The sequence below is a fragment of the Aquila chrysaetos genome, chromosome 6 (genome assembly GCF_900496995.4).
Source record: "Aquila chrysaetos chrysaetos chromosome 6, bAquChr1.4, whole genome shotgun sequence".
Lineage (NCBI taxonomy): Eukaryota > Metazoa > Chordata > Aves > Accipitriformes > Accipitridae > Aquila > Aquila chrysaetos.
The window spans coordinates 43,875,505-43,891,264 of NC_044009.1; the positions used below are offsets into that span (position 1 = coordinate 43,875,505).

The following is a 15,760-nucleotide window of genomic DNA, read 5'->3' on the forward strand; positions in this document are numbered from 1 at the left end:
ACTCATCTCCAGTTGTATACACTTACTGGTCATGACGAAACTAAATTGTTTACCAAGTCAGCACACTGGCTAGTGAGGTACCATGTTATTCCCTACAGTTAGGATAAGAAACATCTGAATTTTTATGCCATTCATGCCCTGATAAATCAAGAGGGACTCATCATGCTGCCCACCAAGCTGAAGCCATTTGTTTAAGAAGGCAGATGAAGCAAAATACTGTATGGAGGGGACCCAACAGCTTCTTCAGTGAAATGCCAGAGCCTGCCTAAAGAAACTCATCTTTAGTTCATACCCTGACAGTTTCTTGGTTTTATTAATAAAATGCTTCTTATTGCCGTATGGTTTGATTAAAAGAAAATCTCTAGTCAGGGATCTAAAACATGTTCTACCTCTGCTTAAAGCAAAGCGCATCTGTAAGTGCTTTCCTGAAACGTTACCCAATGAAAGTGTGCTTCAGGTGTTGAATTGTCATGGAACCGTGACAAGCTGATGAAACTTTGTGGAGCTGCAGAACCAAGCTCTTTATACGTCATTTGCTTATTTATTGTTTTCACGCTTCCCCATTCAAGAAATTTTCCTTTTGTGACCATCTCTTTCATTACAACGCTTTTGGAAGCACTCCATTGCATACTTTTCAGACTTATGAGGTAAACATGTAAGACTGAAAAAGAGTTGCCTATTTCAAGCTTCATATACAATGCATACACACATTTATTAATAAAAACTTGTCTAAACATCTATTTGTTCTTTGGACCAACTCCAGCCTCCCTAGGTGACTGTAACATGTCTTATAAACCTTTCATGAAAGATTTAAAACATAGTACTTCAAGACCGAAAAAGGAGAACAAATACATTAAAACATCATCGACAGAGACAGAAGGGGGAAAACAAAGAGACATCCCATGCCAAAATCACTGCTGGCACAGGTTAGCAGTGTCCTCTTGAAGTCTGCTTTCTGCCTTCTTGCATGAGTTCTTTTATCTCATGGTCTTAAAAGCGAGATGCAAAGCCAAGAGGAAATTCCACGTATGCCCCCAAATATGGGTCATACACTAAAATCCTTCTTCTTAAGAAGGGAACTGATTAGCACACAGCCTATTTCAGCTCTCTGTCCTATCAAGACTTTCTGTGCACAGGCACCTGTAAAATAGGGGTAACAGTATTCCTCTACCTCAGAAAATTGCTACAAGAACAAATGCATTTATGGTTACCTGGACCACAGTCACAGCAATAAGGGCTACATCAGTACCTAAAATACAGCCTTGTCTCCTTCTGCTGATCCCTGTGAACAGAGCAGGTAGTAGACAAGAACTATCAAGAGTAGCAATGGTAATGGAGGGTTTTATGACACTATATGGTAGTGGCTGATTTAGTTCAGCAGAATTAAGTTTCGCAATAAAAACTCCCTAAGATTTTTTTTTCATAAGGGATCAAAACAACTCAGCTTAAGGGATTATAAAAGAATGACCTGAACTGTATCCCGTTACTCAACAGAACAGGTAGTTTCAGAATCTGTCCACATCTCATGATGGTCCACTTAAATTCATATACAAACATGCATACTGGTTGTACCAGGGAAAAAACAGCAAGTCACTTCCAGCCTCAGTTTCCATTTCTGTGTTCTGTGATACCGGGCACATACCACAGACAAATGAAATGCCACGGCAATAACCCACACAATCCGTATTAAGTTTCCTCACCTGTGATGTAAGAAGAATGATACAGTGTGTTAACAGGCAGAAATCAGTTACTTATTGAATCAAAGCTCACCTGTAATCCATGGATTTCATAAAGATATTACGGGCTATCATCATGAAAAGAGAAGATCTTCATTCCTAAATTTGAATCCCCTGTCTTTCACTGAGCTATTACAAACAAATTCCTCAAAACTTTCAAGATAAAGTGAAGCAAGAAGTTTCAGCTACAGAAACGTAGTGCAAAGGTTCAGTTTGGCACTGCAACATTATGGACAGACAAGAATTTATGGTAAACTCAGTTTAGATTTGGAAAAAAGAATCCTATAATTGAACCAATATTGTCAAATGTATTGCATACTATTGTAACTTCACAGTAATCAAAATCAGACATCAAGGTTTCTATAGAAGCAGCAATCACAGATTGCAGTAAAGTATACCACTCAAGGGAAAAAAATTGCATTTTGGCAATTTCATAGTCAAGTGTTCCTTATGCTCCTCCAACAGTCATTTGTCAGATATTTTCCTGTTTAAAAGGTGTATATTGTTTCTCCTCAGTCCTCGTGAGACTTCTCTGCAATGACTTTGCATTCATACTGAAAAACAGAAGTTGACAAAATTAATAATACTGATTTACATAACTAATGAAAAAGACTGCTATGAGGGGGATTTTTCTACAAAATGGGTGATAAAATATTTTAGCTTACATTTCACCCAGGTAACCTTGGTCTCCCTAGGTTCTGTGCACACACTGTTGGCTGCAGTCTCTGTCTCCTTCAGCAGCAGAAAGAGCAGTTCAGACTTAGGGGATGGGATAGCCTGACTTCTCCCCAAACACGGGAGCTCTTATTTAGCTCTTGGTCCTGAAAGGACTAGAAGTATGCAACTGAGAGTGTACAGAGCAAAGTCATGGGCTGTGCTCTGAGTAACAGTACTAATGGCTCAATAACTAGATAAAAAAGCAACGATTACTGATTTCCACCTTACTGCACATCCACAAGTCAAACAGCTGGTTGGTATATACAAAGGAAGGAATGACATGTAGATTAAAACTTTCAGCTAGAAGGCAATCGACCCCCCACCCTCCAAACTTACCATTGCCAGTTGCCTGCCGATATTGCCCATAGTTATTCCACCAGCAAAAAATATACATGGCAACCAGGAACGAACATAAAGGAAATCCGGAGACGTGTATCTGGAAAAGAACATATGTTTTTGAGCTCAACGTTGTACAATACATAGAGTCATCCAATCACATGAGACAAATCCACAAATTTAAATATTAGGACATTTCAATTAAAAAAGACACATATTATAGAAATTTAATTACTTCTAGCAAATAACAAAGGAGGCTTCTTATTGATTATAATCTGATTTGTTCAACTAAAAAAAAGCATGTTACATTGCTGGTAAGGTGGCAATTTTATTGAAATGAACAACTTCCAACTAAAAGTCTCACTTAAAAATACACAAAAGCTTTCATGAACAGTCCAATTTATGTTACGCTCAAAATTAAGTGCTGGCAGCTTTGGAAATCATGTCAAATTCTACCCTTTCAATTATTCTGATTTTATGTTACAGCTTCAGGAGACTATCATTTAACCTTAAAGGAGTAAATACTTACTGATAAACGCCATTGTAGACCAGAAGTTGTGACACCAATGTGGCCAGGAAAGCAATTCCTACTCCAAGACCAAAGCCACTTCGTGATCTATCAAATGTCCACCACAGACCAATTGACAGGGCTGCTAATGTGAGAGACAACTGGATATTGTTGGCAAAATCCACTTTCTATGTTGATTGTTAAGGATAAGCTTGGAAGTATCATATACAAGTGTAAAGCAGTTTTCTTCATTTCTGTTTATCATATTTTGGCACAACAGAAAAAAATACCATAAAAAAATACAGCACTAGCTGTATCAGCTATCACACAGCTATCTGGTATAAAGAAATAAGGCTTCTGAGTGTTGCCAATGTATCAGGAAACTAAAAACTTATGACACTTCTTCAGATTTTTAAGGTCTTAGCACTGTATAAGAGCGAAGAGACTATACACCTGCCAGACACTGCAGGTGTTTTATACAGACATACAACGCACACATTACTCTTCAGAGTAAGGACATCTCATCCTTACCTAATCCTTTATTATGCGAAGCATGAAATCTTAAATTTAGCATCAGACTCCTCCAAATGACAGGGATTTACTGAAAAAAAGGTATTTCTCACTCTTAATTGCAATTTTGTAATTTAAATGCTAGTTTACATTCAGCTAAACATTAAAAATGTTAATGTTTTCTATAAAACAAAATGTAAATAATATTACTGTGAAAGTATTAATGTAAACCAACATTGAAAATCAGTTCTGTCAACTTGGTGATAAAAGTGTGAAGTTACTCCAGATATCTTTGTAGTGTTTCACATTCTTCAAAACGTTTTGGAAATACTAACTCATACTCACTACTCCTGTCCAAAACAGATTATTAAAAAGGAGGCTGTCAAGTTTTATAAGCCTGAAAGCAAATTTATGGGATGACAACATAAAAACACTGCCTTATTTTCTCACAAAGACCTGGAGAGAGACCTGGAGGAAATGAGAAAGAAGTTCAGCTAAGTGAAATAAATAATTACAGGATAAAAATCGATAGCATCAGAAAAAATGTCAAACAAGACCAAAAAACACACCAAATATGGCAATATGCAGAACGGGTAATAAGCTGAAAAGAAAGCAGTCTGGAGAGCTGTCAAGGAGGAAATACAGACGGTACATTAATGATGTCCTGGAATACGTGTAACAGCTGTTAGAAAACTGCAAGAAGGTTTGCTGTAAATAATCTGACCCATGCAGAGAGAAGCTGTCAATTCTCTCGTACTTCTTAAAAGCAGCAAAGTTGCATGTGCTTACACAACACGTACAGTCCAGGTCAGCGAGAATCACAGGACCAGATTAATGCATCTCTGGCAAGGACAGCAAGGTTTGCGAGGGACAGTGGGAATGACTCTGAACCTTGGCAGCTCCAGCTCATCTGCCCATACTGGACAGGACAGCTGGTGGGAACAAAACCAAACAAGTACAAAACCCATCCAAGGGCCAAGCCACCTCCGTAAGAATTCAGCCAGCTCTCACAACTTTCGCTTAACTTGCCCTGTTCTCCTGGAAATGAGAAGATTCAGTAGCATGCCATCTTAGCACGGTTTCTGCAAACCGTGTTGGAGCTGACACTGAAGGAGGTGAGAGTTCCAGAGATTATCAACTTTCCTTCTAGTTAGTTTACAAGAACCCAATTTTCACAGACAGATCCCGGTTTTACCTGACAGAGAAGGCACTAGGCATGACTACACAAAACCACTAAGACTCACAGCACTGCCAGTAAGGTGTGCCAGTCCACATGAAAAGCACCCTGTCACCCAGCATGTCCCCAGCTGCTTCAGAGGGAAGGGATGCCAATTTTGAGCACACTTGTGCAAGGATGTATCTGAATAGCTACACAATGAGGAGGAGTATAATGTACTGCAACACGCTGACTTACTTCTAATTGTTCTTACTGAATGACCACAGGAATGGTAACTACTCTCTCAGCATCAAGGCATCATTTGCAGAATGGGATAACAACGTTTACTTGCTTTGTGTAGTCCTGGGTATTATCTGGTCCCGAGTTTTCTGCATTCTTTGCAAAGTGCATGTGCTTCACTGATGACCTCAAGACTGGGCTTCAACCTCTTATTACGGTGTTAAAAGGACATCAACCCTTGGAATGTCTTAAAGCACTTTTCCGTAACACCTACCACATAAATATTTCCTTGCACTTACTTTAATTATTCAAAGAAAATAAAGACTATAAGTAAGACAAAGCTCTATATTGAGACATCTCTAATGAAAAGATTTTTCAGAACGAAAAGAAGTGAGACTTACCACCTCCAATACTGCTGCGACAGTTTAACACTAATACATATTCTGCATTTCCCTTGCAAGAATGCTGCACGTTATATCTTTAACGACAACTCACTATGACTGACTATGTGAGCTTTGTTTCAGTGGAAACCCATTTGTTATTGCCAATTTCATTAGAATATAGGATACAGCGCTGGCATGATTTATTCCCACAAAGACTGCTACACATCGCATTACACTGGACCATTCTCTCTTAAATTTATGTGGCTCTCCCAGATGTCTGTCCATGCATGGGTACAATAACCCAATCACAGCTGTGGAGACAGGAAAGAAAAAAGGCCCAGAAGTTAGAGCACTAGCAATATTTAACTAAAATACAGACTATCTAGACTTTGACAAATATTGTTACTACTAAAATGGATCTTTTAAGGATAAATAGCACAAAACATGCATTGTAAAAGAAGAAGAATTTCAAACAATTTCATTATTTGAAAAAGCTCTGTAAAATTTCAGCAGCATCTTCAACCACTGCAGCAGTGACCTGGCAGAAGTAGCAAAACAGAGACAATCTGAACTAGGGGTGGAAAATGAAAGAGCTCTGCACCCTACCAAAATCTGCAGTCTCACATTGTAGTTCAAAAAGAGCAGTAATAGCTTGCAGGCTGGCACTTTTGAAAATCCCACATATTAAACATACATGTTGCAATAAATGCAAAACAAACACACCACAGTAAGGGTTGAGTGTGGTTTGTAACACCAGTATTTTATGTCTTCTTTTGTTGTTGTTACAAGCAGTTTTTGCTTGGATAACGTTTTTCTCTTCTTCAATGCTACTATAAAGGCTTACACAGAAGAGGGAAAGCCAAGAGTCTTTGGTAGCTGTTGAACAGAGAAAGCAAACAGGACTTTCAACCCCAGGGAACTGCTATGGTCTTTGAACACTTCTTCATAAATGTGTTCTCTACTGCAATTACAGCTAAAAAGACTGTCACCAACACCACTGAGGAATGCCACTGCTGCTTAATGTTAAACTGGTGCTGCAAGAATGGGGCAGAGCCTGCATCATGGGTACAGACTCCAGTGCCCTCAGTCTGGCATGCTGTTGGAGGTATGTTATGGCAAATGCTCCTTATTCTGCCAGAGAGGAAACTGATGTCCAGGATTCGGGAAAATACATCACCAGTAAAGCTGGAGAGGGAAAAAAACTCCCTGAGCAATTTTCTTGCCAAAGGCACTGGGCCAAACTGATGACTAATAACAGTGACTGATGAAAGGACTTCTCTGAAAGCAGCCTTGATCACCACTGATTATAAACATGCAAAATACCTTTATTCTGTTCATAATAATGAACCATACTGCAGAGAAATGTTCATGTCAATTCCAAGGAAGGCTGTGCAAGTACGAATGGTAAGAAAATGGGTGAATTATCAGCATTTAGCACAGAGGTTCCCTGTATGTATGCAAGCAGAGAAGATAAGGAAAGAAAATGGAGAAGACTGATAGTGTAAAAGAAAGAACACGAACACCTCAACGGGGGTCACTCCTGTCGGGAAAAGCCAATTAAGGCAGTAATATCTTTAAATCAGGTGGCTTCAAATCAAGCAGTGCAAATGCCTAGCAAGTGACTGACTACACTTTACAAGCCATATCCAGTCTTTCCATCAAAACCACCACCCCATCAGAACCAGAAAGTCCCACTAGTTTCTTCTGAGATGACGGCAAGATCAGCTTCCCCACATGCAGCTCCAGACAGTGTTCTCAGACAGCCTAAGAGAGCATAAGGTGCAGCCTGATGCAAACATTTGACAGTGCAAACCTTACAATGAACATTGCAAGCTTCATGCGTTGCTTTATGCAGTTCTGTCATTTCAACCCCCACTACTCCATATATAAAAGATCAAACCTTTACCAGACATGTTTGTCGAGACAATCAGTTTAAAGTATAAAAGAAAAATGCAGCAAATGCAGGATACAAATGAAAAACTAATCAACAATCTCGGCAAGACAAAAGAAATAGGACTAAGACAACTAGCAGATAAAGCAGGTATGTGACTGCCACCATAACATGCCAAATGCATTTCCAAAGGGGAAGAAAACTGACATATTCAGAGAGATATTTGGAGGGTTTCCTTTCAAATCAAGCTCCTCTATGACATCTGGGGTGTAGTATTTCAACAAGGTGTCAAAAAGAAAGCAATTAGACGACTAGGAAAAAAATAGACTTAAATATTATCATTAGCAAAACAGTGATGCCAACTCAAAAGCTAGTTTATTGACTCGCATTAATACCCAGAAACATAAGCTTCTCAATCTTATTAAAACTGACCTCTAGGAAGATATCGCCTTTACTGTAAAGGTTTGCTAAAGCAGAATCCTCCAGTACTGGCTGCTAAGAATATTCCCTTCGTAAAGCCTAAAACTGACCCATAGGATCAGTGATCTTCAGAGCCAAGTAGAAAGCCAAATTCCATCAGGCTTGTAACACGGAAGATGCCTTGATACTTGAAGATGAAAGAAGAAGAAAAATGGATATTTCTTACCACCTAAAGTAAATATCTCACTTAAGCTAGCTAAACATGCAAAAGCTTCAACTCCCTACGTGGTCATGGGAGAAATGGAGCATGTTCACATCATCCAACTTGATAGATGAATCTAACCGAGGTGCTCTGTTATGCAACGTGCCTCTACAACCGCAAACTGCGTGCCTGGCCTCAACTCCCTGAGACAGTCAGGTCTCCTGGCACTACCGAGTTAAAGCTATACTTCGAACTGGAATGAGGAACAAACGGAAAGCTGGACCACAAAAGGGAGCGTTACTCAGGGTGTTTTGCTGTGTTCAAAACAAGGTACTGTGTGCTGCACAGTCTGACATTTCCAGGGTATCTTCAAGGGCTGCCTGTAGAGCACACTCCTGTAATCCAGCCTCAAGGTTACAAGTGGCACCACCTTCTAAAGTCTGTTAAACTTGTACTCTAACACAGCCGAAAAAGCAAAGGGTATGCTCTGCTAACATTACAGTAAAACAAGTTAGCCGAACAACAATTTCTGGACACATACATGCATATTGGTATATACATAGGGCGATCAGGATAGTAATAGCTCAAAAAGGGCAGTGATGTTGGAAGAGAAATTTTTATCTTCCACACTTTTCGTATAATTTTTTTGTAACTATATAACTACCTATATCCACCCTTTCATCTCCACTCCAGGCATACATACACGACTGAACTTACCTGATGCTGTGCCACAGCAAGGTGGTACCCACCAAGCTGAGGAGAAGATGCTTGTGATCACATCAGGGGGGAAGAGAGTAACGTTTCTCTGGATCTGAAGCAAGTTTAATACTAATGCAAGAAATACGCCAATAAAAAACAGCACTATACCACGAATTACCAAATTCATGCCATGACTGGTTACAGACGAAATGTATGGGCCACACTTTTTTGGTAAAGTTGGCATTGCGTCATTTTCTGCCATGACTTCTTATATTCTCAGAGACATCCAACAGGCTGACTGAGGAGGATTCACTTGCAATCAGTATTTTGATTCTCCTCAATTAGGAGATACCCAAACCCTGAAAAATAATAAAAAAAAGGTGAAAAATGCAGATATAAGAAACATTAAATATATTTCTCTTAAATACATTGGAGATTGGGTTAAAAAAATAATGGCTATTATATTTTTCTGAGGCAGTAATTAGTCATTTGAGAGCAGAACCAGCCACAGCTGCAAAAATGCCTTACGAAGAAAACAGGTTTTACAAATAGCTTGGCCTACTAGGAGACAGAGGAGGAAGAAACATGTGGGATGGGACAGCTAGCAACGTGATACCACAGAGAAAAGGTGAAGAAACGAAACCGATATCAGATAGAAGAAAGGCTTGCTTTGCAGTAACAATAAATTGTTTTTCTCCCCTCCTTTAAGCAACAACTGGAGATTATGTAATTCAGAAGCAAGTAAACACAGCCCTTAGTTTCAAGTCAGCCACAGAGGTTCACAGATCTCTCTTCTTGAAGAGACGCCAGAAAACATTTCTCAACTGGAAAGTGAAATCTGAGAAATATTTTTCAGGATGGAGTCAGAATTTCAGCAATCCCACAGTGCATCCATTTTTGTATCCCCAGATAAGAGCAAACAACTCAGCAAACCAGAGAAGTAATCTCAATAGAGAGAAATATTTACCGAAGTAACACACTTTTGGTGAAAACTGCCATACTTTACTACAAACTGTAACTGTAATCAGGCACAAAAGAACCTGAGAGTGAAGGGAAAGGGAGCTTCCCCTGCCTGTGCCCTAGGTAGCGTCCTACATGAGTAACTCTGCCGGCACTACAGGAATGGCAGAGTTCCCATCCCGATCACGCTTTTTAAAAAAACCTGTCCATCAAAAGTCTTGTTATACATGGATTCAATACCACATTCATGTATAACAACGATTTTGATTGACAGCTTAGCCACCTGGAACTTAAGAAAAAAAGCCCTGACATTGTTTTTAAATTTGAAACTGCCAACTGGTGGCGGCTTTTGTTAACTCTTACTTATGGCCACGCGGGCACAAGGGGAGCCAAACCAGCGCATCCATCCCCCTTTCTCCCCAGCTTCAGCATATCCCAAGGAAGCTCTCTGAAAATGCAGCAGCAGTGCAGAGGATGCAGCATTCACTTTTGCCGTCTGAAAGCCAAAAGGGAAGTTAAATACATCCAGGCTAGTTGAGATACTACAGGTAAATGCACAGAAGATGCATGCCGCGCCGTGGCATCCTCCATCACTCAGAAGAAGTTCCAAGAGGCAAAACAAAAGGAAAAAAAAAAAAGTTCTGATCACATGTAACTTCCCACTTGCAGTTCCGGGAGGCAGCAGAGTCCTCCTAAGAATACAGGATCTCTTCTACATGGCCAATTCTCCACGTTATTTGTAATCATGAACACATCTTAGGGGGAAAGAGGGCAACCACAGTGTCTGCCTTCTTAAGTCAGCTTCCTGACTCACACTGAACAGATGTCTGCATCAAGGCTGGCACTGGCACTGCAACACACTTCCCTCAAGCAAAAAGGAGGTGCTCCAGACTTTTTTTTTTTTTCCCCTCCTCCAAATGGCATGGCAGTGGAGCTTGGATAATACATTTAGCCTCCAGGAAAGAAAGCACAGAGTCACAAATACATGACTATTTCAGCTGAGAGTCTCCCCTGTCCCTGGGGCCTTTGCCCACCAGATGATTATAGGAACTTCCAGAATTTACAGGAGTCTTGTCAATACACGGCATTAGAGACTGTAGGTCCCAATTACAAACTCTGCAGGAATACCGTACCTAATGGGGGGTTTTAAACTGTTACATCCCTTCTTAGCTTTAGCTTGCCTAGGTAAACAAGTTAATCTCTTGACTCTCCACTTACTTCACCATCCCAGCAGCTCCTGGCACTTTCTGAAGTCTGCATATCCCTTTTTTTTTTTTTAATGCATGACCAGAGCTGATGTACACAATCCCAGATTTGTCTCTCACAGCCTTGTACAAGAAAGTTCACGCTTCTGCGTCTCTCTCTAAATGAACTCTTCTGCTGCACACCAAGGATCACAAGTTCTTTTTTCACTGTCATAAAGCAATTGCTCGCCTCCTGTGATCCATTACTACATTCAAGCCTCTCTTCTTTCCTGTTACTGAACTCCTTGTTCCTTGATACCAGCCCCAAACCTTGCATGCTGAATTTCAGCCCATAGGTATTATTTAGTGTGACACTCAACATCACTCCATTCTTCCTGTAGGGTATCTCATTCCTCTTTGGCCCTGCAAATGGATCCCAGCTTTGAGTCATCAGCAAACACCATTACTGCATCCTACTTTGTGCACCAAGGTCATCAACTAAAATACTGAGTGAGATCAGCTCAAGTCCCTATCTTTGATGAAATCTAGTAACAATTTTCCCACAGCCATTATTTCCCCATTTTATCCTCTCTTGATATCTCCTTCTAACAAGACTGTTTATGGTATTTGAAGAATTACAAGAATCTCCAACTTAATGAAGAATCATCGACTGTCCCACATAGCAATACTGACGTAAACACCGATCGGATCTTACTACTTTCCCCCCCCCCCCCCCCCCCCCCCCCCCCCCCCCCCCCCTAGAAATGCTGATGATCAAATAAAAGGCCAATTTTATTCTGGCATAAACCAGTTTCAGAATATAAAACCTGCAGTTACCCAACTTCCATTTATTTAATACATAATTTGGCAAATATATTTAATTGTGAAGTGTTATCGAAACATAACAGGATTTTGCTATGCAAGGAAATCACTTACTGCTTTTATACAACCACTACAGCTGCAAGTCATTCAAGGCACCAGCAACAGATTTTTACTACGAGGTAAGCAGCCTGACCACAGCAAGGGCACCTGAGCTGGGTACATGTTGGTGAATGTTGATAACAAGCAACACAAGGTCCCAAATCAGCATGATGAAGTAATTTCCATCCTTTTCTCACCCCACACATACTGTTCCTATTTGTTTTATCCCAGTTTCCAAATTCTCTCCACTCATTGGCTCTGAGACCTTCTGGCACGCCACATAGCAATAGGCAAAAGAGCAAGGTGACCAACACTCATGTAAAGATTCTTCAGAGCCTTGGACAGCCTGGGCTTGTGATGCTCAGGCATGGCAAAGGTATTTACTATCATCGCCTTTCATGAAAATGGAAATTAAGATCTCTAAAGACGACATCGCCTCCTTCTTCTGGACTGGGATGCTAGCGTGCCTGCAGACAGAGGAGGGGATGTCTCTCCTTTTAAGCCTTGTATTTTACTAAGGGTTTCCACTCAGATGGGAAGAGTTCACATACTGAAGCAACACTACTTCTGAGCCTTCATCTCTTGGGAACTCGTATTCAAAACTGTAACACCGCACTGAAATCTACAGGCTTGGCACTCCCACAAAGTCTCAGCTGCACTTCCCCTCCTCGGTGGCACACAGCTTCAACCCAAGCTTTTTTACATACCGCGCAAGAGCATTACATACGATTCGCAAGGCAACCACGCGATGTCTGGCGTTGCACAAAAAGTTAACAAGTAAATTATCACCCTAGACATTTTTAAAACACTTAGTCACTTAACTGTCTTCTAATTAGAAGATCCGTCCCGCAAGTGCTCCCCAGTGCTCTTCATGCTCGCGAAGAGCCTTCTGCTGTGTGCGATTCACAACTTCTGACGCGATACAGACACATTAGGAACAACGCCGTGCAGCGGGGGCCAAGAAAGAAGATTTATTTAAGCAACAACGCGCAGGAGATGGCAAAAACGGTGAAATGACAAGAAACCATCTGTCTTCTGCGAGGCCACGCCAAAAGCAAACCACCCCCCTTCCCCGGGCACCAGGCGAGGCGGCTCTCCCGGCCGGTCTGCCCCGGCTCCGAGGAGCCCCATCCACCCGGGCACCAAGGCGGTCGCTTCAGGCCGGCGTTTTAGCACCTCCGGCCCTGGCCGGGCCCGTTAAGCAACGCCCGCGGAGGGGCCGCGGGCCCGGCCGCGCAGGGCCCCCGCCTGCCCGGGGGAAGCCTCGCCAGGCAGAAGGTTTCACCGCTGCCCGAGGGGACGGCTCCCGCCGTCCTCTCTCTCCCTCGCTCACCCGCTGCGCCCGGGCACGGCGGGCCGCGGCCTCCCCCCCGCGCCCCCGGCAGAGGCAGCCGGGCCGCCCGCAGCTTGCGCCGCGCCCCCAGCAGCCCGGGCCGCGGCGGGGCCCGATGCCACCCCCGCCCCGAGGCAGGGCTCCGGCGGCGGCGCTCGCCGGGGGCTCGGCGGCCCGCCGGGAGGACGAGGACGGGGCCGGGGGCCGCCGCTGCCCGGCCGGGCCGGGCCCCCGCGCCTGACACAGCCCCAGCCCGCACCCCCTGCGCCGGCCCACCCGTCCCCGCCGCGCGGGAGCCGCCGCAGCCCCGGGACTCACTCGGCCTCCGCCATCTTCTCCCTCCCCGCGCCAGTCCCCGCCCCGCGCAGCCTCCGCAGCGCCCCGCCGGGCCGAGCCGCTGACAGGGGCGGCCGCGGGGCGGGCCGGGCCGGGCCGGGGGCCGGGGAACGGGCGGGGAACGGGGAACGGGCCAGGCCGCGTCCGCCGGGGCCGGCCCTGCCCTCGGGAGCCGGCCTGCGACCCCCGCCGCGGCGGTGCGGAATGAGCCGTCAAACGTGCCGGTCGAAAGACTAGATGGAGTAACTCAGGGAGACTTCAGTGGAGGCCTCTGTGATGGGCACCAGGCCGCCCTTCCTTCGGAACGGGGGTCGTTACCCAAATAAAGGCGTACAGGCCCTTCGGCTCTTCGTGCCACGCTTGTGCTTCCAGCCGAGTTGCGATGTGGGGTTGTGCGATGTCCCCGCTACACGTTCCAGTCACAGAAAAGGTGAAATGCTGGTTTCCCAGCTCAAACTGCCCTAGCCCGGCTCCCCTGAGCACCGCGTCCTGCAAGGACTTTCGCATGCGCCTAACTTCGGCGATTGGGGCAAAAAATGGCACAGCTCGTTACGCCAGAAACCACATTTTCATCACCAGTCCGGGGCCTCTCGGGGAGAACGAACAATGCGAAGCAGAAAACAATTTGCTTTAACCTGTCTTAACGAGTAGCAAAGGCATCGCAATAAAAAAATGCCATTTATGTGGAGAGGGATATAGTACACTAGTGCTGTTCATTTATGTATCATATACGTATTCATTATAACGTTATATTCGTTACTAGTCTTCTATTAATGAACTATTTCCTTTCTCATTGCACCGATAATGAATACAGTTTATTAAAAATACTTGCCCATTGCATTCCCCCAAGCTTAGTATTTCACTGCAAAGACTTTGATAGAGCTTTCCATACTGCGAGGTCTGCAGTGATTCTGTGCAGATCCTGTTATGATTCCCAGAATAATGATTGGATAGGATGGAATTTGTTACTGTGTTTACTAGAGTGGCATCTTTAGTGATAACTGTGGTTTCTTCGTGCTGGTATGTTGTGAACAACAGTGTCACCAAACGTATAAACTCAGAGGAGAGTATATGGGTCTATAATAGACATATTAAGAATGGAAAAGGGAGAGATTTACAGCAGCAGAAACCCATTGTGGTTTAGATGAGCAATAAATGAATTTTCAAATCATTCAACTTTGGTTTTCATCACACAGAAACAAAGTCTTTTTATTCTCAGTAATACCTACTGAGCTGCTTGCCCTGTCTGTGGTTTAGATAGTTACGTTGCTCTACTTGAACTCCAAATTTTGGATTGAGAAAGACAAAATGGCTTTTTTAATCAAATAAAATAGCTTTCCCTAATGTCAGATCAACGCCTTTGGCCAGCCACATGCCTGAGGCAGAGCAAAGTGCCCTATCTCTTTGTGCCTTAAAGACCAGACCGTTTCTTCTGAAAGCAGAAACTTTGTGAACATAAAGTGTGTGCATTAGACAGGAAAGTGTGGCATAAGTAGATGGAGACTGCGAATGACTGCTGGATTTTTCCTTCTCTAGACGTGTGTATATATAGTCAGGTAACGATTTGTCTGTAAATAAATTCAGATTAGTTATAGTCAGGTCTGCTGCTGTGTTCAGTACTATACAATTACAACAGCTTAATTCCTACAAAAAATAAACATCATATGAGAAATATTAGCTATATTAGTAGAGGGGTATTAAGTCTAATATGTGAGAAAATAAATAACCGGTGTTGGTGTAAATCAGTGCAACTCCAAGGACTTCATTGGCGTTGCCAATTTACACCAGCTGAAGACTTGGTCCTTACACCCATCTGGTTATCCTTGAGGGTACAATGTCCTGTTTCACAAAAATGGGAGGGACATGAGGGAAAAGCATAGGAGAACATATCTGAATTGGAAATTGTCAAAATAAATACATCAGCAAATACTTTTGCAGACAAAGGAGACAGACATATGACCTGCAGAGAAATGTCACTTGCTCCGACTTTGGAATTGCTATGAAACATCATGGGAGAAGCATCTTTTTTGGAAAGCAACACGGAGTTGTTTCATTTCACTGGCTGCAGAACAAGACGATACAGAATATTCTGGATTTAGTTTTGGGACATAAATATTGCTCTGGATATGATAAATCTGGCAATGAAAAACTCAGCAAAGTTCATACAAAGCAGAGGAGCCTAGAACAGCCACATACCTATAGAAAAAGTAGAATTGCTCTCATGTCCA

General features: G+C 42.9%; 1 protein-coding gene across 8 annotated transcripts in view; it reads right to left on the bottom strand.

Annotated features, from left to right (window-relative positions):
* INSIG2 (insulin induced gene 2) overlaps positions 1 to 13,576 on the bottom strand; it is a 14,224-nt gene extending 648 nt beyond the window's left edge. The window contains exons 1-8 of one of the 8 annotated variants that reach the window (XM_041124214.1): positions 13,515 to 13,572; positions 12,686 to 12,775; positions 11,193 to 11,365; positions 8,817 to 9,157; positions 5,773 to 5,897; positions 3,319 to 3,485; positions 2,790 to 2,889; positions 1 to 2,290 (exon numbers count right to left, since the gene is read on the bottom strand). The exon at positions 1 to 2,290 is cut by the window's left edge and continues 648 nt beyond it. In XM_041124214.1, coding sequence (XP_040980148.1) covers positions 2,249 to 2,290; positions 2,790 to 2,889; positions 3,319 to 3,485; positions 5,773 to 5,897; positions 8,817 to 9,060 — 678 coding nt within the window. In that variant the 5' untranslated portion in view covers positions 9,061 to 9,157; positions 11,193 to 11,365; positions 12,686 to 12,775; positions 13,515 to 13,572 and the 3' untranslated portion in view covers positions 1 to 2,248. Of the gene's footprint in view, positions 2,291 to 2,789; positions 2,890 to 3,318; positions 3,486 to 5,772; positions 5,898 to 6,309; positions 8,783 to 8,816; positions 9,158 to 10,121; positions 10,248 to 11,192; positions 11,366 to 12,685; positions 12,776 to 13,472; positions 13,492 to 13,514 lie in introns of those variants that run through there. The other 7 variants (XM_041124215.1, XM_030017115.2, XM_030017112.2 and 4 more) reach the window with 7 other exon arrangements.
* Between the last annotated feature and the right edge of the window lie 2,184 nt (positions 13,577 to 15,760).